This window comes from Triturus cristatus, chromosome 6, assembly GCF_964204655.1.
Source record: "Triturus cristatus chromosome 6, aTriCri1.1, whole genome shotgun sequence".
Lineage (NCBI taxonomy): Eukaryota > Metazoa > Chordata > Amphibia > Caudata > Salamandridae > Triturus > Triturus cristatus.
Genome location: NC_140589.1, coordinates 21450753 through 21472740, shown reverse-complemented (window position 1 = coordinate 21472740; position 21988 = coordinate 21450753). Strand labels below are relative to the sequence as shown.

General features: G+C 53.2%; 1 protein-coding gene across 1 annotated transcript in view; it reads right to left on the bottom strand.

Annotated features, from left to right (window-relative positions):
* PTK7 (protein tyrosine kinase 7 (inactive)) overlaps positions 1-21988 on the bottom strand; it is a 632664-nt gene that overhangs the window by 212645 nt on the left and 398031 nt on the right. Inside the window, exons 13-14 of the mRNA XM_085610156.1 lie at positions 9891-10018; positions 844-1041 (exon numbers count right to left, since the gene is read on the bottom strand). Coding sequence (XP_085466282.1) covers positions 844-1041; positions 9891-10018 — 326 coding nt within the window. The remainder of the gene's footprint in view (positions 1-843; positions 1042-9890; positions 10019-21988) is intronic.

The following is a 21988-nucleotide window of genomic DNA, read 5'->3' as shown; positions in this document are numbered from 1 at the left end:
TGTGAGTTTGATGAATGAGTTTCAGGCCTTGGGATCAGTGTGAGTACAGAGACGCTCAGGCTAGAGAGGCCTCATCGGACTGGCTCAGTGTGAGGGTGATGAATGAGTTTCAGGCCTTGGGATCAGTGTGAGTACAGAGACGCTCAGGCTAGAGAGGCCTCATCGGACTGGCTCAGTGTGAGGGTGATGAATGAGTTTCAGGCCTTGGGATCAGTGTGAGTACAGAGACGCTCAGGCTAGAGAGGCCTCATCGGACTGGCTCAGTGTGAGGGTGATGAATGAGTATTAGGCCTTTGGATCAGTGCGAGTACAGAGACGCTGAGGCTAGAGAGGCCTCATCGGACTGGCTCGGTGTGAGTTTGATGAATGAGTTTCAGGCCTTGGGATCAGTGTGAGTACAGAGACGCTCAGGCTAGAGAGGCCTCATCGGACTGGCTCGGTGTGAGTTTGATGAATGAGTATCAGGCCTTGGGATCAGTGCGAGTACAGAGACGCTCAGGCTAGAGAGGCCTCATCGGACTGGCTCGGTGTGAGTTTGATGAATGAGTTTCAGGCCTTGGGATCAGTGCGAGTACAGAGACGCTCAGGCTAGAGAGGCCTCATCGGACTGGCTCAGTGTGAGGGTGATGAATGAGTATTAGGCCTTTGGATCAGTGCGAGTACAGAGACGCTCAGGCTAGAGAGGCCTCATCGGACTGGCTCAGTGTGAGGGTGATGAATGAGTATCAGGCCTTGGGATCAGTGCGAGTACAGAGACGCTCAGACTAGAGAGGCCTCATCGGACTGGCTCTGTGTGATCCCTGGCAGCACCAGATCTGCCGTGGAACACGCAGTGCAACTCACCATTTAAGCACTCCATCTCGGGCTCCTCTCCCTCGGGGTTCTTGTGCAGCCGCTTTGCCTTTCGCCGCTTCTTGCAGTAGAACATGAGGCCCAGCACAATGATTATGTAGGCCACAGCTGCTCCAACTGACAGCCCGATGGTCTGGATCATTTTGTAGGGTGTGGGACTTGTGGGGTCCACCCCAGGGCTGGGTTTTTCTGAAAGACACCAAAAAACATGATCAATAGGTTCCTTGTGTGGTAGTAAAGCATAGATTGATTTGAGGCTACACCTGAGTGAGCACTGTTCATTTCAAAAGATAAAAAATTCCAAAAGATAAGTTACTTACCTGTAAGCCTAACTTCCTTTCGGTTGACCACTCTGAGGTCATGAGATACACATCAATTTCACACTTTTTTTTTGGAAAGGTAGTCAATACTATTTCCAAAATGTCGGCAGTGTCATATGACCCGTGCAGGCCCATTGTCGTTTTCCCTATGTTAGCATGAGCACATTGCAGACTGCCCTCTACTTTGCACACGTTACTCTACAAACATATTTTGCTTTGTGCCACGCTGTACTTTCACACAGAGCTTTTGTTTTTGCATTCTGTTCTTTCCTGGGATTTAGTCTGAACATGCAGACAAGGTCGAACAACAATGCCCCTGGTTATTCTGTTATGGTCAGGCACTAGCATCTAGAGAAAACATGCAAATGCAGCTGCTGTTTGGGAACAAGTACATGCGTCATAAACTTATGCATAGATAGGCAACAACACACTAGGAGAGTGATCTTTCAGAGAGAGATGGTGACAGCACCTGAGATGTAGAACTTTCATCTGTGTATACGAAGGTGCAGGGTCTGCTACTAACACCCAGAGATCTTGTGATATAAAACCCTTATGCTTCTGTAGAAGGGGAGGGGTTTAGGCTACGCTGTCTTAAAGAATGACAGCTCCTTATTTGACTTATGGATTACTTACCATGCTGACGGTATTTGTGTAGGCAGTTTATTACTCTGTGGCAAGTATACTGCATACTAGAGCACGATAGTTAAAATAAACATTTTAAACTTTTTCGTGTCTCAGTCAGATCTTATTGTGGACAAGTACAAGAGTGTGAGCGAAAGGGTGGGTCTTGCAACCACGATTCCTGAGACGGTAGGGAGTGGTGTGTTCTAATCACTTGTTCCTTTCTGAGCTAGTAGGAAGGCAAATGAGACACTATAGCTAGTCGGTCCTGGGCTCATAGGATGACTCGATCCCTACCTGCTAGGGTTCTAGGATCCCAAGCATAATTCTGTGACTCCGCAGAATCCCTGCAACACTAGTTTAAAACAAGTGACAAGAACATTCCTATCACAAACTTTTTTTTTTTTTTTTTTGAGAAAACATGGAAGAAATCAGCTTCCATAGGCTTAACAATGCTCCTTTAAGTTGCATATCGGATGGCACAAAAAATAAAAACACTGCTCCTTTAAGGACCCACAGATCATAAGTATTCCTTAATGCAGTGTTAGCAGCAGATGCTTCCGTTCTTTCTTTCCAACAAAATGGAAGGAGAAATGCGTGGACTCCAATGTCTGTGGCAACAGCATGGAAGGAGGGCTCGCATAACAGATCAATAACTTCTCCTGATACTTCAGGGAATACCCATTGATCTATAAAACCACTGCAGAGTTGTGAGCTCATTCCATCCAAGGCCCAGTGGAAGTAAGGAGACAAGCACTGGCAAAGTCAATTTGTTTTATTTGTGTGCAAACAGAATGAATATGCAAAAAGCATGGTCACAAATATAAAATGAGTAGCCCAGTAGTCCAGGTACACAAGCCCTGGCCATGAAGTGCACTCTCTCAGGTATCACGTGGCCCATGGGGACATTTTCATTTTTCACTACGCATGAGCAAGCTGCAGCTTGCCTGCTGCTTTGCACACGTTACAACACGTCTTTATTTTTTAAATATTTCAATGGCTGCTTTCACATGAGAACTCATCGTTGTGTTCGCTCTCTGCATATTCCTGGGATTTTGACTGAACAATACGTGCAAGGTCGAACAACAATGCCACTTGTTATTTTGTTCTGGACAGATCTTAGCCCTTAGACAAAACATACCGATGCAGCTGTTTGGACAGCATACTTGGGTTTTTAGTGGGGTACACGAATAGGTGACACACTTGGAGAGGGACCTTTCCAGGGAGAAGAGAGACAGCATCTCTCCTGATAGCAGGTGAGTATTTTCGTTTTCGTTACTCGGTTGATTTTAGGTGAATATTTTAACGTTTAGAAACTCCACACTTAAAAGAATTTCCAAGTGAAACCAGTTAATGTTACCCTATGGAAGAAAAGTGAGTTATCGGCTTTTGGGTAGTACTCGACTGGCAGAGTTAAGGTCCTGGGCACAGACTGAGGGGCCTCCCAGGGTCAGGTAAGTACAGTTGTTACACCCTCAGCGTCACAGGGGCGGCCGGGTGCAGAGTGAGGTAGGTCCAATGTTATCCTATGGGAGGCAGGGGTCCTTGGTTGATGGCTGCTGACTAGCATGCCACGCGGCTGTGGGAGCTGGGCTCCTGGTCACTTGCTCAGGGCAAATGAGGAAGTAGAGCAGAGTAGACATTGCACTGCCAGGGGCACTCGGGCGGCTCGGTGCAGGGTGCTTTTGAGCCGTCGGGCGCTCAATGGATTTCAATGGAGAAGCTCAAAAACCAACAAAGGCTGCAAGCTCGTAGTCGAAGATTTTTCAGGTGTGACCACCACTTCGAGAGGTAAGTTGGGTAGTTGGAGGATAGGTAGGTACCCAGGAGTTGGGCACAGGGGGCCGCAGGGCGCCAGGTGCAGGGGTGCCTTTTGGTGTCGGGAAATCTTACCCTAGGCGGGTCGCGGTTGGAGGGGTCCCTGGTTCTGAGGCTGCAGGCGTCGTCAGGATCGTCGAGGTGGGTCCTTAGGTGCTGGATTCGGGGGTCACAATCGCCGGAGAGATGTCCTCGGGGTCTTTGTTCACTCCAGCACAGGCCAGGCTTGGCGGGTGCAGAGTGTGCAGGGTTCACGTTTCCGGGCTGATGCCAAAGGTAAGTTACTTGCTTTGAGTAGTACCACTGTCTGTGGGAGGTCCCAGATGCTTCGAGTCACAAGGTAGCCAGGTCCTCCGGGGTTTGTGAGGTTGCTGGCCACGGGAGATGCCGGGATTTAGCAGGAGCAGGTTCGAGGGTCGACAGGCCGGTAGGGCTGGGGACAAAGCAGTTGGTGTCTTCCTCTTGTTAGCAGCTGCACGGCAGGTCTTGTTTCTTGATCTGCTTTGCTGTTTCGGAATCTGGATCTGAGGAAGGAAGGAAGGTTCAGGGTGCCCCTAAATACTACATTTAGGGGCGTTACAGGTAGGTAAAGGGAATGGACCAATAGGTCCCTTTCCTGGGGTGGGTACACCATCTATCCGGTCACTCTCTTGTGGGAGGAGGGCAGTAGCCTAGTCCTGATTGGGCAGGGCTTCCCATCTTCAAGATGGCGAGAGCCCGGAGATGTGCTTCACCTCGCCTCTCCCACCTGAGGGGTGGGGTTGGCAGAGGCTGGCACACCCCCTTTCCTTCCTTGGGGTTTCTGGCCAGTCTTCCCGCCAGAGTGGGGGTTGGAACCGGTAGGGGCCAGTTGCCGAGTACAGCAAGTGGACTGGAGAAGCTCACAAAGGCGGCATGCCTTTGAAGCTTCCCCTGCCCATCCTGGGGGAGGAGACCTAGCACCTATCCCAGGATGTGCATTGTTGCAGGCACAGGAGAGCGGATGGTTCTCTACCCAGGGATCCAGCAACATGTCTGCTGTGTGGCAGCTTAGGCAGCCCCTCATACAAGACGTGGATTGTACGTTAGGTTCAGGGGGCATCTCCAAGATGCCCTCTGTCGTGCATCTTACATTAAATCCCGCACTGGCATCAGTGTGGGTTTACTGTGCTGAGAAGTTTGATACCAAACTTCTCAGTCTTCAGTGTAGCCATCATGGTGCTGTGGAGTTCGTGTTGACGAATATACTCTTAATGGCAGCACTGCACTTACAGTGCCCAGGAATGGACCTGGGTACTGTACTGTACTGGGTACTGTAGGGGAACGGGGCTCATGCACCAGTGCCCACACCACCGGCATAGGGCACCCAGCTAGAGGGGTGACTGAGGTATGCCAGGGCAGTGTGGGTTGTGGGCATGGCACACAGGGATGTGTGCCATGTCGACTCTCTGTTTTGTTCTGCACCAAGACACTCAGCCTGCAAAGGCAGTGTGTGCGTGTCAGGGTACAGGGCCTCTAAGGGTGGCACAATAAGTGCTGCTGCCCTTAGGGGCCTTCTCTGGTCACAAGGCCCTGGGTACCTAGGGTACCATTTACCAGGGGCTGACATGTGGCCAGGGTTTTGCCAATTTGGGTTTGAGGATTTTGTTTAGGGAAGGAACATAGGTCCTGGGCACCTGATTGGCAGGAGCCCAGGGCACAACAAGGAAAAGTGCATCAGTTATCAGGCAAAAAAAGTGGGGATGGGGTTACTGCAACAGAAACCCACTTCCTTACACAGCGGCTATGTAATAATTTGGAAAGTCAAGGGCATGGGATCTACTCGGAAACGGGACGGCATCGTGCCACTGATCCACCGCACCCTGCTGCAGCTCCACCGCACCCTGCCACAGCTCCACCGCACCCTGCCGCAGCTCCACCGCACCCTGCCGCAGCTCCACCGCACCCTGCCGCAGCTCCACGGCCATGAAGCCCAAATAGTTTCTTTGCAGGAGCTGCATCTTCTGCTGCGGAGGCTGTGAGGCTGCACAAGAGGTGGCGGGGATAATAGTTTGCTATATCGTATTCAGTGCTTGTATGGGATGCAGATGTCTGGCTAAGTGTGGGAGCGCCTCTTGCAGTCTCAGGCACCAACATTGACACTAAAGGCCATTAAGTCTTTTTTAGGGGAACCCTAGACGAGAGGCTGGTGGTGCTGGGCAAGCGCCTGTGCCTTCAATACTGAACAGGATGTATTCCTGGCACCTTTAGCCACTGTTTTAACTGACTGGGAACAGTATCCTTTGGTGATGGGTGAGAGGGGCCTAAGAGGGCGAGGGTCGGGCGGACGACTTCAATACAGTTCTCGCTGTTAATTTAGATTGTTCCAACCCTCCCCGGCAGAAGTTCTGCCAAGAAGGCCAGGGTCCTTCAAGAATGGATGACAGGATAGGCCCTGTCTGACGCCTGGCAGATCAGAAATGCCAGTTACGCCTTCTATTCATCCCCTCATGAATGACATGGATGCCTAAACAGACTCCTGGGCACTGCATCCCTACAGGCCAATGTCAATCAATCATAACACTTGTATAGCGCGCTACTCACCCGGAAGGGTCTCAAGGCGCTCGAACAGCCAGGTCTTGAGTTGTCTCCTGAATGCGAGGTAGTCCTGGGTCAGCCGAAGGTGGATGGGGAGGGAGTTCCATGTCTTGGCCGCCAGGTAGGAGAAGGAACTGCCTCCGGCGGTGGTTCTTCGGATGCGTGGTACGGCAGCGAGGATAGCGGACCGTAGCTGGCGGGTGGGCGTGTGGAAGGTCAGGCGGTCGTTGAGGTACTTGGGGCCCAGGTTGTGGAGAGACTTGTGTGTGTGGGTGAGGAGCCTGAACGTGATCCTCTTGTTGACGGGGAGCCAGTGCAGGTTCCTCAGGTGGCCAGAGATGTGGCTGCGTCGAGGGATGTCCAGGATGAGTCGGGCGGAGGCGTTCTGGATGCATTGTAGTCTTTTCTGTAGCTTGGCTGTGGTTCCGGCGTAGAGGGTGTTTCCGTAGTCCAGCCGGCTGGTGACGAGGGCCTGGGTGACCGCCTTCCTGGTTTCGATCGGGATCCATCGGAAGATCTTGCGGAGCATGCGGAGGGTGTGAAAGCATGAAGAGGAGACGGCGTTGACTTGTCTGGTCATCCAGAGGGAGGAGTCCAGGATGAAGCCCAGGTTGCATGCGTAGTCTGTCGGCTTGGGGGCGGTGCCCAGGGCTGGGGGCCACCAAGAGTCGTCCCAGGCGGAGGGTGATGGTCCAAGGATGAGGACTTCCGTCTTGTCTGAGTTCAGTTTCAAGCGGCTGTTCTTCATCCACTCGGCGACGTTTTTCATCCCTTCGTGGAGGCTGGTTCTGGTGGTGTCGGGGTCTCTGGTTAGGGAGAGGATCAGCTGGGTGTCATCGGCGTAGGAGATGATGTTGAGGTTGTGTTGGCGTGCGATGGCTGCGAGAGGTCTCATGTAGACGTTGAAGAGGGTGGGGCTGAGTGATGATCCTTGCGGGACGCCGCAGATGACTTCGGTGGCCTCGGAACGAAACGGGGGGAGGCGGACTCTCTGTGTTCTTCCAGCGAGGAACGAGATGATCCACTTCAGTGCCTTCTCTTCGATGCCGGTGTTGCTGAGGCGTTGGACTAGGGTGCGGTGGCAGACAGTGTCGAACGCGGTGGAGAAGTCCAGGAGGATGAGTGCCTCTGTTTCCCCGTTGTCGAGAAGGGCTCAGACGTCGTCGGTGGCTGCGATGAGGGCGGTCTCGGTGCTGTGGTTGGCTCTGAAGCCGGACTGCGAGGGGTCGTGGGATCCATTCGTCTTGAGGAAGGCGGCAAGCTGTCTGTTGGCGATCTTCTTGATGACTTTGGCAGGAAAAGGGAGGAGCAAGATGGGGCGGAAGTTTTTGAGGTCAGTGGGGTCTGCTGTTGGTTTCTTCAGTAGGGCGCTGAGCTCGGCATGCTTCTAGCTCTCCGGGAAGGTGGCGGTGTCGAAGGAGGTGTTGATGACGTCTCAGAGTTGGGGTGCGATGGTGGAGTCGGCCTTATTGAAGACGTGGTGGGGGCAGGGGTCAGTCGGAGATCCGGAGTGGATGGTGTTCATCGTGCGGGCTGTGTCTTCGGTGGTCACTGCGGTCCAGGTGCGGAGGGTGGCGGTGGGGTGCGTTGGTTCGACGGTTGGGTGCGAGGAGGGTGCGCCGAAGCTGTTGTGGATGTCGGCAATCTTGCGGTGGAAGAATGAGGAGAGGGAGTCGCAGAGATCTTGTGACGGGGTGATGTCGTTGTTGCCGGTGCTGGGGTTGGAGAACTCCTTGACGATGCTGAAGAGTTCCTTGCTGTCGTGGGCGTTGTTGTCCAGTCGATCCCTCAGTGATTTCTTCTTGGTGGTGCGGATGAGCTGGTGGTGCTTGCGGGTCGCGTGTTTGAGGGCGGTCATGTTGTCAGTGGTCCGGTCACGGAGCCAGGCTTTCTCGAGGGTGCGGCAGGTTTTCTTGGAGTCCTTGAGTTCGTCGGTGAACCAGGGGGCCTTCTTGCTTCTGGGTTTGCTGGGAGGGTTCTTCAGTGGTGCGAGGTCGTCGGCGCAGGCGGTCAGCCACTGTGTGAAGTTGCGGGCTGCTTTGTTGGGGTCCGGTGTGCTGGCAGGTGGGTTCTGGCTGAGGGAGGTGGTGAGCTGGTCGGCGGTGATCTTGCTCCAGCTTCTGTGAGGAACCTGTTGCGGGTGGTGGTGGGTAGTGGTTTTTCTGAAGCTGAAGTGGACGCAGCTGTGGTCGGTCCAGTGAAGTCCGGTGGAGTGGCTGAAGGCGATGTGCTTGCTGGCTGAGAAGACGGGGTCAAGCGTGTGGCCGGCGTAGTGGGTGGGGGGTGTTGACCAGTTGCTTGAGTCAGAGGTTGGCGAGGTTGTCCAGCAGGGTGACGGTGTTGCGGTCCTTGTTGTTCTCCAGGTGGAAGTTGAGGTCCCCTAGGAGGATGTAGTCGGCGGAGGGGAGGGCGTGTGGGCTGATGAAGTCCGTGATGTCTTTGCTGAATTGTGTGCGTGGTCCCGGGGGTCTGTAGATGAGGGTGCCTCTGAGGGTCGTCTTTGGGTCGGTGTGAATCTGGAAGTGGAGGTGTTCGGCGGCGGTGTAGGTGCCATCGGCGTCGGTCGTGATGCGGATGGTGTTCTTGTGGACGATGGCAATGCCCCCCCCAGTCTGGTTGACGCGGTCCCTCCTGATGATCTTGTATCCATCCGGGATGGCGATGGCGGGGGCTGAGGAGGCGTTCATCCATGTTTCAGTAAGGAACGCGACGTCTGGTGATGTTGTGTCGAGTAGGTTCCAGAGTTCGACGGCGTGTCTGTGGACGGAGCGGGTGTTGAGCAGGATGCACTTGAGGTCGCAGCTGGGGTTTGGCTTGGCGGGCGCGGTGCATGTTCGGAGGCAGGTGAACTTGCAGGTTGTGCAGGTGACGGGTCCGTGGAAGCGTTTCGGGGCGGCTCGGCAGCAGGCGGGGTTCCGGCCGGTATTGAGTGCGTTGAGGACGGCGGCGGCGTAGGTCTGTCGGGTCGTCTTGCGTCGGTGGGGGCCGGGGGTCCTGGCGCTGGGCGCGGTCCAGGCGCGGACGGGCTTGCCTTTGGCGCGCCTTTGGCGCACAATCGGCGCTCCCGCTGCGCGTGACCGCTGCGCGTCCGCGCGGTCGCCATTTATGGCGAAGTGGGAGGGAGGGAGGAGCAGCTGGGAGGCGGGAGCGGGGAGGGTACAGAACGAAATGGGGGCGTGGCCGCTAGCACGGCGGCAGGCAGGCACAGGGGGGCACAGACAATACAACACAGTCCAGATAATTACAAGTGCAATGAATAAAAACGGGAACCACAAAGATTACCAGAAAGCAGGATTAACAGAAGGGAAGAATGGTTAGAACAGTACACGCAAATGCACGCAAATCCGAGGCAGGTTCTACGAGGCAGCAGCGAGGCGGGGCACACACAGCAGCTGGTGGCCGTGCGGCGCGGGGGTGTCCTGAGAACAGGTCACCCCTACAATATATCTGGGTAGGATGCCGTCAGACCATAACCTTTTAGAACTTACATTCCCAACCCTCATTCTCACTTGGCCACTACAGTCCCAACTGTTAGAAGACATTACTATGGAAAATACTGTTGGGGAGGTTCACATGCGGGTAGGCTACGTGCGGTCAATAAACTGGAGTAAAGAACCTACAAATGATGTAAAGCAACATATGTTGACATAAGCCATGCGTGTCCAATGACAGGAGCACAAGGCCTCTACTTCAACTATCCAGCTTAAAGAGGGACTGTCTTACCTACAACATACAGGGAAACTTCCTTCTGTTTGATGTTGCACATGTTTCCGGCAATGCACGTATACTTTCCAGAATCCTCACTAGTGACGTCATAGATCACGAGGGATCCATTGGGCATGACCTCAATTCTGAAGAAAAAAAAACATTCAATAAGTAAAACAATGAAGGTCTGGAAATAAAAACAGACTGACATTTTACAAGTATTAAATTGAAAGTTACGAATGAGCAAGACAGTCAAGGAAAAAAAATCTGCCGCTAAAGCAGAACGATGTGCTCACTCAGCATCTTTAACTGTGGAGAAGAAACGACCAACCGATGATGCATTACAAGTAGTTTGTCTTTTGGAGATGCAAGAAACTGAAGAGAACGTGAGAATGGGTACTGCCTCGATGTTCACTCCAACAACCCAGGCATTCAACAGGCAGCAAAGAAGTGGAAACGTTGCCTCTAATCCTAGTCCTTCACCCTGGATATTCTCTGAATTCATAAAATGTAGTCTGCTTCTCTGCATTTATGAGATCTCAGAATATCTTTCACAAAAGAACAAATTACGTACCTTCAGAAACAATCTTCCGGATAGATACCTGCGTTATTCTGCCATCTGTTAGCAGAGTCTGGAAGCTCTATAATTCTAAAAAGATGACTCACTGAAACTTTTTCCTACAATCTTTCAGTACCTCGCTGTAACCTTCACTTTTTTTCCCCATTAATTTAAATTTTGGATCAACTCCCCTTTACCAGCGAGGCGGGGAGGGTCACATATGAATTTAGAGGAGCTTCAAGCTGCAAATGGAAAATGTTATTGATCTTTAACATTTGGTTTGAGCTGGAGGAGCTGTGGATTCACTTGCTTTGTACATTTGTACAGCGGCACCTTGGCAGCCTAATCTCAAGGCTGGTGAACTGCAAAATGCCTTAAAATCGGTCACACTGAGGCCACTAACACATGCTCTGGGCTCCTTATAGACAAAACAGGACTACCATTGCCTTCCTAGACAATACACTTTCAGCAGACATGTAAAGAGGTTCATCAGTGTACCACACACACGTTCACTACACATTACTGTGAAGACATTCATGACATCAAGAAGCGCAAAAGGAAAAGGTTTCTTAATCTGTAACCATCTGTTTGCAAAGAGTAGTTCTCTAGATTCGCATGCTCTGCATACTCCTACTCCTAGTGTTGGGAGCAGACGTAGGCAAGTTGCTTTTATCCAAAGTTTTTCTTCAAATCACTAGACAAGACTCTGCCCTTCGTCCACACTGCCACCTCACCTTGTTTTCCACTCGGCAGGTAAATAGTGCGAGTCAGCGTAGAGTCAAAGGCAGAGTAGAAGCCACCGTTCATTGTAAAAAGCGAAAGAGAAAATACTGTTTAGAGAATCACTGCTGGCTTCAGGGGATGAGGATGGGTGCATGTAAATCTACAGCACTACATGATATGAAGGAGTAACATGTTGATTTCTCAGCATGTGTGGCTGTAGATGAACATGCGCTGCATTGACTGTAAAGCAGCTCTTCTACTAAGTGGTGGGTAGTGGGCAGAGGACGCTGATGTCGGAAAGAAGGTTCTTAATATAGTCTGGCCAACTAAAGACTGCTGGCGGGCTCGGATGTCCACATGGTAATGCTTGGTGAACGTGTGTGATGTTGAGCATGTAGCAACTTTTTTTTTTTTTTAGTTCAAAAACCTTTATTCAGCATGATCACAGAATACACAGCCCCATGCCTACAACCATCTTGTGGCCGGCGGCTTAATATAAGAATGAAAGTGAATGTTGAACACAGCTGCCTGGCTACAACCCTCCAAGGGCCGGCTGCGGCGTAAGGGAGAAGGATAATCAGCATGTCATCATGTACGAACACAACCCATCAATCACTGAACATTTTGCATTAAATAATCTTTCCACAGTAGTATGTACCAGTTGTATCGGGGAACCCCACAGTCGCGTGCATTGCCCGTCCCACCTCACATCCCAGTGTGTTGTCTGGTCGAGGGACAGAAGGAGAGCCACCCATGGCGCAGCCTCAGCTAAAATAAGGGATGACACCCATCCCCGCCCATGACGAACAGTCCCCGTCTCCGTCCATTCAGTTGGGTCACTATCGTAAAAGTAGTGGCTTGGAAGGTTAGGGGCTAAGCGGGCAGGAAAGCCCGTCATGCCTGTGGGTGCGACAGCAGATACGTTCGTAGGGGATCCCAGACGTCAGTTGGCCTAGATGCGGAAGGTAGTAATTCTGCATATCAAAGTAAAGTATCTTGACAGTGTACCATGTCTCTGACCCAGTCCTTAAATTTGGGAGCTCTGCCCCGTCCCCATCTACAGGCTATCAGTCGTTTTGCTATAAGAAGGGCAATAGTGGCAAATCTGCGTTTCATTTTTTTAAATAGTTTTTGTGTAGGCCAGAAGTGCCTGCGTCGGAGAGGGTGCCAACAGGACATCTATCATTTTCTGAAATGCCGGAATATACTTGTTGCCAGTTGTTATCTATTTCCCGGCATCCCCACGCCATGTGGAGAAAGTCCGCCGCCGGAGCGCGGCATCGCCAGCAAAGATCGTCCTCCCGAAGGCCCACCCTATACATGTACTCTGGAGTACAATAAAGCCTATGTAGGAACCTATAATGAATCACCCTGAACCTGCTGCTGGAGGAGATTTGTTCTGTTTGTAAGCAGCAATAGCTCCAGAGTTCGTCAGCTATGGGCATTCCCAGTTCTTCCTCCCATTTGGTACGCGCCCTGCAAGGCAAGGGGTCTGGTGTAGAGCGTAGAGATAGAGACTGCGTGTGCCGGAGTGGAAGCTTTAAGTAACTGGTGCAAGGGTTCCAATGTGGGTGGTTCACTAGGAAACTCCCCCGTCAGTGCACGAATACCACTACGAAGCCTAATATAGAGGAATGTGTCCATGAGAGAGGGTGCAAGGCTAGCGAACATGTGCGATTGGGAACGGAATTGGCCATCATGATAGAGGTCCCCCCATGTTGTAATGTGGAATTTGGCCATAAAGTTTTTGAACAGTTGTTCCTGTAAAAGGGGCAAAAGGGGATGGTATGCCAGGGGAAGCAACGGAGAATAAAGCAGCGGTGTGTGGGTCATCCTTGCAATATATCGCCACGCCAGAATGAAGCTCGAAATAGTGGTGCGGTACGCCGCACGCGTCTCTGGTGTACTGAGTATCGCTCCCTCCAGTGGGATAGGCGCAACCAGCCAGTGTTCCACAGCCGTCTGTGGCATGAAAGGAGTGGGGCGAATCCAGTGATGAATGTAGTGGGCCTGTGCACTATGAAAGTACATCTCAAAGTCCGGCAGATCGAGCCCTCCCTGCGCGAACGGACTTGTCAACACCTCCCAACGAAGACGTGGCTTCCTTCCTCCCCAGACCAGACGAATAAGCTCAGACCTCAGAAGTTGAAAGAAGGACTTGCCTGGGTAATAGGGAATATTCATGTAGAGGTACAGGAGTTTCGGAAGAACCACCATCTTGATCAGGGATGCGCGGCCTGCAAAAGAGAGGGGCAGCGTGATCCAGCTGGACACGCAGGCCTGGATATGGTCAAACGTACGGCCATAGTTCATCCGCATTAGCTCTTCGCGGTCATGGGAGAGAAGTATACCTAGGTAGTGAACCTCATCCATGTCCCACCGTAGGGGGTAGTCCAAAGGAAACGGTTGAGCGGCTGCAGTCAGCGGAAATATAGTGGATTTTCCCCAGTTGATATGGATACCAGACATACCCGCAAAGCGAATAAACTCCCGGAGGATAGGATTGAGGTTGGTAGCGGGATCATGGATGTATAGCGTGATGTCATCCGCGTATAAGGATATGAGGACCTCTCGCTGAAGACAGCGCAGAGCCTTGTCTCGGTGATGCTGACGGAGCCGGGCTGCCAGGGGTTCCATCGCTACCGCAAACAGAAGCGGAGATAGGGGGCATCCCTGGCGAGTACCCCGCGACACCACAAAGGCGTCCGATATCCGCCCATTCAACCCCACCCTAGCGACCGGCCGGTCATATAGGGTATCAATCCAGCGCGTAAAACCCAGAGGCATTCCCATATTGCGTAAAATACAGTGAAGATAGTCCCATTCCAGAGAGTCAAAGGCCTTGGTGGCGTCTAAAAAAACCGCCACCAATGGCAAATCCGGGTCTACATTATGCATAATGGAAAATAGCGTCCGGAGATTATTGGAGGTGGCCCTACCAGGGACGAATCCCGCTTGATCCGACAACACCAGGCCTCCCAGTAATAACTGCAAACGATTAGCTAGTATTTTAGTCAGGATTTTGGCGTCACAGTTAATTAACGAGAGAGGACGATAAGAGTCGCAGTATTGGGGTGGTTTTCCAGGCTTTAATAAGGAGGTAATCAGAGCCTCCTGCATAGACGAAGGAAGCGTGCCTGACTCATGTGCCTCCATGAATACCTCTCGGAGTACCGGAGCTAGGATATCAATAAACGCCTTGTAGAAATCCATGGGCAGCCCGTCCAGCCCCGGGCCTTTCCCCGGTGCCATCTGATTCATCGCATCCCTAACCTCGTCCAGGCCTATCGGTTCCGCCAGAAACTCCCGTTGACGGTCAGAGAGCCAGCCCAGTGTGAGCTCCCTAAGGTAGTCGTCCATGTCCAGTGCGCCGACCCTAGTAGTAGAGTATAGCGTAGAGTAGTGTGTAGTGAAGGCCGCCAAAAGCGAGTGTGTATCACGTATAGGAGTCCCATCCTCCCCCTCCAGCACAAAATTGGAGCCCCGCGGCGGGCAGATCGCTCCTGCCAGTGATTTACCGGGTCGCTCCCCCTCTCCGTACATACGAGCCTTAAAGTACTTGCCCCGGAAATTCACCTCTCTTTCATCGGTGGAAGTGTAGTCTGATAGCGTTTCGCGGTACTTTGCCTGTGCATCTGTGTTATCGGCATAGTCAGGGCTGGTTTCCAGGGTGTGGAGTGTGGATTCCAGTTTACGTAATGTATCTCGCAGGGCTCTCAGTACCCCGGAGCTCTTAGAGATGCAGAACCCCCATATTGTGACCTTCAGTGCTTCCCAGAAAGTAGCCGCCCGGTCTACCGATCCCTTGTTACAGGATATGAAATCTTCTAGTTCTTGACGCAATTCGGCTCGAAACAGTTCATCAAGTAAGATGTTGGGTTGGAGTCGCCACGTCGGGGGTCTACCCATTATATCCGGTAAGCGAAACTTGGCTAGCACCGGAGAGTGGTCGGAGTATGTACGGCCTACATGGTGCACCTCTACCAGGGAGGGGGCTAAGGCCCTATTCACCATAATGTAGTCTAGTCTGGCCCATGTTGCATGTGCAGTATTCCAGTGCGTGCCTTCCAGGGAAGTTGGGTGTAAGTGACGCCAGGTATCGACGACATCTTGAGTGTCGCAAATGTCCCTCAGGTATCTATGTGTATTAGTGTAGTGGTGTATAGATGGGTTCGACCTATCCAAAGCGGGGTCCAATACAGCGTTGAAGTCTCCCCCCCAAATGAGGTGTGTGGAGCCCACTTCTCTGATCTTGTTCCAGAGAGCCATGAAACTGCTCGGGTTATCGCAGTTGGGGCCATAAGAGCAGGCCAAGGTGATAGTCTCGATACCCATCCTGCCCCACGCTATACAATATCGACCCTCGCGATCTGCTGTGGTGCCCAGGGGAACATAGGGAATACCTCTTTTGACTAGGATGGTAGTGCCTCTCGCATAAGACGAGTAAGGTGCATGAAGCGAGTGGGCTGCCCATCTGGCAGCAAAGGTAGCCGTGCGGAGGGGATCCATGTGGGTCTCTTGAAGAAATACCACCTGAGCATTCAACCTGTCTAATGCACCCAAGATTTGCCGGCGTTTCCTCGGATTCCCCAGCCCCCTTACATTCCAGGTGATAGCTGTGAGCAGCCCTCCCCCTCCCAGCTCAGTGCACGCGGTGCGGGTCATATTCGCTAATAGATAGAGTATGGGTTAAGAGGCCCAACTGGCAGCAAGTCCATGGATGTAGTTGTCTAGTGAAGGTGGCATACTGTGCTACTTCAACAAGTATATGCGCAGTGCTCATGCTGAAAAACAACCTCAAAACATTCCCTTGAAATCCCACCCACCCACCCACTCCGACATCCCAATCATGTCGGGCATCTCCCCCACCCCGTACAACCCTACAATGTCCTGTCATGTACTTATTGGGGAACACCCAAGAGGGGGACACTAGGGGTCCAGGCCGGCCATCCCACTCCCCCGATATCTCACCCACTATCCCCTGGATTGAAGGCCCAGCGGAAATGGGGGGGGGGGGGGGGGGGGTCAAGGCCAGGGCACAAGCAAATTTAAACACATCGAGAGACCATCGAACCCATCAGGGCCTAACAGGTAGTAGCTCAACCATAAAGGAGCAATGCTCATAGATAGTTGTGTAACCAGCATTGCAACTTGAACGAAGGACATAGGCATAGCAAGGCCAACCCATAACAATAGCAATATTGGAACATGGTAACAGCTAGACATCCCATATCAGTCAGGGGCAGAAGTGGGTGATCGGGACCTCGCCCTCTCCAAGTGGGATCGGGTGAGTTCAGGAGACTTTTTGCAGTCCTTCAGAAATAGTTCAGCCTGAGCCGGATCCTGAAATATATGGGGCTTACCATGATGGACCACCCGAAGTCGGGCCGGGTATAGCATGGAGTATTGAAGTCCGGTTTGAAGCAGTCGTTTCTTGACCGGTCCAAATTTACGACGTGCATCTTGCACTGACTGTGTAAAATCCGGGAAAAAAGAGAGCGTGGTATTTTCAAAGAGGACAGGTTGCTTTTCCCTGGCTAGGCGGAGTAGGGTGTCCCGATCTCTGTAGTTTAAGAAGCGGATGATCACAGGCCGCGGGGGTGCTCCGGGCACCGGACGGGGGCCCAAGGTGCGATGAGCCCGCTCCACCACCAGCTGCGTAGAGAAGGCATCTGCGCCAAAGAGGTTAGACAGGAGTTTTTCAATGAAAAGTTCCATTCGCCCTACGGAGGTAGTCTCCGCCAGACCAAGAAGGCGTACGTTGTTGCGGCGTGATCTCGCCTCCAAATCCTCGTTCTTGTTGGCGATGACTTTTAGTAACCTTTCCATTTGCGAAACCTTGGACTGGGTGGTCGATGCCCCATCTTCTAGCTCCGAGATCCGCTGTTCAGCCTCCTTAGACCGCTCTTCCTGCTGATCAAGTCTGTGTACTAAGGAATCGAGGTGATGAGACATGCCGTCGATCTTGGAATCAATGGAGGTGAGGCTGGTCTGCATGTTCAGAAGGAGTGCCTTCCAATCCACCTCTTCGCTGTCACCTCCATCAGAATCGCCATCTCCCGGCGGCGGGGCCCGAGGTGTTTTTTTCTTTTGGGATTCGAACGGGAGCCGGGATTGCTTGGCGTCCGCCTTCCCCATGATGGCCGCCAAGGACTCAGCCTGAGTCAGATCAGTCTCCCTTTGACAGGCAATACCTAGGCGTACCGAACCCTGTGGTACCAGGACAGTCCTTTAAACTCCTCCCGCCAGGGTGCGCAGTCAATGGCCGCAAAGCAATGGGTCCAGCGATTTATGGAGCTAGGGAGAGCCCTCCAATTCAATGCCTCGAAAGCAGGGGCACCTTACAGCATCAAGACCACGCTTTCCGGGGGCCGCCCCAACTATGCAGCGTCCACACGTCCACAAAGCTATCCAGCCAACTGCTCACGTCAGTGCAGGCGATGATTCTACCTCCCGGTCAGCATTGTATTTTACCCTCCGTCAGGGGCGCCAGGCCAGGGGGAGAGCCAAGCGCAGGCCCCGCCGCGCCGCTCCTTCGCGAGGCGCCAAGGGCCGCACGCGACCACTGCACCCCGCTAGGACACCACGCCCAGCCACCAGATCGGAGCCAAACGACAGGTAAGTCCTGTCAGCAACCTCGGGGGGGGGGGGGGGGGGGAGGGCAGCAGGAGTCCGCGTCACTCACCGCCCTCGGAGTCAGATCGCGCCGCACAGGATCTCTCCACGGTGGCCCCGTCAGCCGAAGGCAGTTACTAGACGGCAGCCTCTTGTCCAGCAGCTCCCCGCATATCTCCAGTCTGCCTTCGTCTACCGGCTCTATGCTCCACGGCGGGTTACGCTTGGTCGCCTGGTGCCGATCTCCTCCCCTCGCAGCGGCCTCTTCGCGCGGCCTGGCTCGCACGCCGGATCCCCACTGCGGCGTACGCGATGTAGCCAGCCTCTGCGCTCCAGCCGCACAGCAACCCCGGCCGCGGGACGTTCAGGCCGCCGCCGCAGCCGAACCGCCGAACAGATTGGGCCACAAGTCGCTGGGGGTGTTCACTGGCCTGAGCCCCACAAATCGAGCTGGGCAGAATGGCGATCCCTCGATGTAGGATGGACTTATGGAGCTGCGAAGCGCCCGGCTGGCGAGAGCCTCACAAATGTGCGGCCATGAGGGACTGGCGCCCTCTAGCGCCCCCCCTCTCAGCATGTAGCAACTTTCCGCTCTTTCTGCTACAGAGCCTGGATGCTGGCAAATGATGAGTAAGTCCCTTGTTTTTATGTTCTGGTCAGGCACATGCACCTTGAAACACAGAAATGTATCTGCTGTTTAAGAACATGTGAACCTTGTCATATAGGTATGCACAGTATTGTAACACACACAAATTGATTTTTCTTGAGAAAAGATCACGGCTGTATCTGAGAAATAATACATTCCTCTGTGTATGCCAAAATATGGGGTCCGCTGATAAACGCAAAAGTTACTTACCTTCGGTAACGATATATCTGTAAGAAACATTAGTTACTTATAGATTCCTTACCTTAGAATTACCCCCAGGCGTCAAACTGGATCCAGAAGGTTTTTTCTTCAGAAGTACCTCTGCGCGTCGGAAGGTGGCATCGGTCGGCTCCGAGTCCGTCGTCGGCATCGTGGTCGCCGGGATGACGTTGCGGCAGCTACTTAGATGGCGCCCTCGTGCGCTGACGTCCGTTCTGTATACGACTTTCCGTGCCAGAAACGCAGAGCGATCAAAGACACTGACCCTTGGTGAACACCCGAGGGGCGCTGGTAAGGCCAAAGGGGAGCACGGTAAACTGAAAGTGCTCGTGGCCGAAGGTGAACCGCAGATAACGCCGGTGGGCCGGCAGGACGGGGATGTGAATAGAAGAGTCCTGCAAGTACAGTGCTACCATCCAGTCTTGCGGGTCGAGGGTGGACAAGCCCTGAGCAAGCGTCAATATCTTGAACTTCTCCTTCCGGAGGAAGCGATAGACGTCCCTGAGGTCCAAGATAGGACACGGACCCTTGTCCTTGAGAACCAGAAAGTAGTGGGAGTAGCAACCACAACCTACTTCTGGGACAGGAACGCGCTCGATGGCTCCCTTAGCCAAGAGAGCCGTAACTTCCTGTTCGAGACGGGCCAGATAATCCTCCAAAATGCGGTGGTATGGCTGGAGGGGTAGCCCCTTCGGACTATCTGCAAAACCAACCTGTTCGAAGTGATGGTGCGCCAGTGGGGGAGGTGATGGCGAATCCTTCTGCCCACTAGCGTTTGATGGGTCTGAGGTAGGACTAGGAGGGTTTGGAGGCTGCTGCAGATGGAGGGGGTGGGGGGTGGGGTGGGGTTGGTGGACTGACCTGCCCGCTGACCCCCGGAACCACAAAGGGGCGAGAAGCAGACTGCGCTGGACGAGAGGAGAGGCCCAAGGACTTGGCCGTAGCCCGAGAGTCATTGAAGCGCTCTAGGACTTTGTCTGCTTTGTCGCCAAAAAGGCGACAGCCATCAAAGGGCATGTCTATGAAGATGTTCTGGACATCCCTTGAAAAGCCAGTGGACCTAATCCAGGCATAGGGGCGAAGCGCTACCGAAGTTGAAATGGTCCTGCCCAGAGAGTCGGCGGTGTCCAGCCCATAACGGATCGTAAACTTGGCTTCATCTCTCCCAGCGGCGACAGCCTGGGAAAGCACTGTCCGGGCCTCCTCTGGACACTGAGGCAGCACTTGAGCCACCGTGTATCCCACACGGAGTGCGAATAACGGCCCAAGAGACATGTGGTGTTTACGGACCGCAGGCCTAAGCTGGCAGAAGAGAAAGTTTTCTTCCCAAGATGGTCCAGCTTCTTCGATTCCCTTTCTGGTGGAGTGCTAGGGAAGGTGCTTTTGGAGGCGGAGGCTTGGACCACCAAGCTCTCCAGGGTGGGGTGTTGGGAGAGGAAAGTGGGGTCGCCCGGAGCCAGGCGGTGGCGTCAGGTGATCTTTCTGTCCACGGGAGCCCCCTGTTGGGCCTGGACCAGGTGCCCAAAAGGACGTCAGTGAGGGCCTCATTAAACGGAAGCAGGGCCTCCAATGAGCTCGCCGCCGGTTGAAGCACCTAAGTCAGGAGGTTAGTCCTGACTTAGGTGCTTCAACCTACAACATGCCAAGGTCAGGTAAAGAGTCAAGACCACTGGCGTCCCCCAGTTCCTCCCTCCAGCCCTGCTAAGACCCAAGCTGGTCAGTTAAAGGGTCACCTGACCCCTCCCAGTCCTCCTCATCTTCCTCTGGTTGCCACTGTGGTTGGAAAGGGGCCCAAAAGTGAACAGGGGCATGAAAACCCCACCTGGCGCCGGATCCGGCGTTGTGTCCACGTCGGGAAGGTGGCTGGGGTCGACGCCGGCCAGGGTGTTGACCGGCGTCAGGCACGGTAGTGGTGCCATTGGCAGCGGCGCCAATGGAGGTGTGATAAGTTCAACCGGCGCCAATCCGGATATAAGCCTGGATCCAAGGGAGGGCCTGCAGCACTGGGGCCAGAACAGCCAGTAGCGAAGACCTAGGCCCCCCCAAATGAGTCCACGGGGCCCGAAGATAAGCCGGCAGGGTCGGTCTGCCCAAAGATGGCATGCATCGCAGAACATACAAAGCTGGATGGGGGGGTCGCTCCGGGTCCCGGAAAGGGGGGGGGGGAAGCTCTGAGTCGACCCTTCAGGCTCCGCGTGTGGAGTCGCGAAAGTGGCACCACCCGCACGCCTCGTGGAGTCGGATGAATAACGAGGAGAAGGCGAAGAGCGACGATGCTTCTTCGACTTCGACTTACCTGACGCCGAGTTCGAAGACTTCGAACCGGACTGATGGTGGCTCCGCAACTGGTCCCTCGACCTCCCTCTCGACCGGGACCTCGAACGGCGCGGAGCAGACTGCCATCGTTCAAGCTTCGGGAACGCTCCCGCCAGGCCTAGGGCATCAACAACTGACACGTGGTTGCACTCCAGGCAAAAGAGGCACACGCAGTGCAGGTCCGTCACCAACATCAATCGGGTACAGGAACCGCAGACCTTAAAACCGGACATCCCACGTGCACCTGTTCGGAGTCTCGAAACAAGAAGTCGACAAAAGTCGGGAAAAACAGTCAAAAAATGACTGAGGTACCGCTCTTCCCGGATCTGCGCTGGCTGGCGCGGAAAAAGAAAGAACTGACGTCAGCGCACGAGGGCGGCATCTAAGTAGCTGCCGTGACGTCCTCCCAGCGACCATGACCGTTCGACGCGCAGAGGTACTGCTGACGAAAAAACTTTCCTGATCCAGTCAGACGCCTGGGGGTAATTCTAAGGTAAGGAATCTATAACTAACGTGTTTCTTTCAGATCTAGACATTTATGCTGTATAATCAGTTTTGCTTCTGTAAAAGGGGGAAGGGGGTCAGGCTATACCGTCTTATAATATGACAGGGGTTTTCATAATAAACGGTTTATTGACAATGCTGATGGTATTTTTGCTAGGTAGTTTTCTAATTGCGGCACAGATACTGCATTTTAAAGCACAATAGTTTAAATAAAAACATTTCAAACTTCCTTCATATCTCTTCATATCTTATTGTGGACGAGTGAGTGTGAGCGAAAGGGAGTGCCCTTTCACCATGATCACTGAGAAGGGTTGGGAGTGCTGTGTTTTGGGGTGTCAATTCGCTTGTTTCTCTGATTAGGAGTAGGAGGGCAAGTGAGACACTAACAAGTCTGATCTGGGCTCATGGTACTGAGGGGGTACGGTGACTCAGTCCCTACTACTGATGTTCTATGGTCCCTAGCATACTTCTGTTCCTGAGCAGAATCCCTGCAACACTGGATTGGTTTTAGAATGTTTTTGCAAGTGTGTTAAG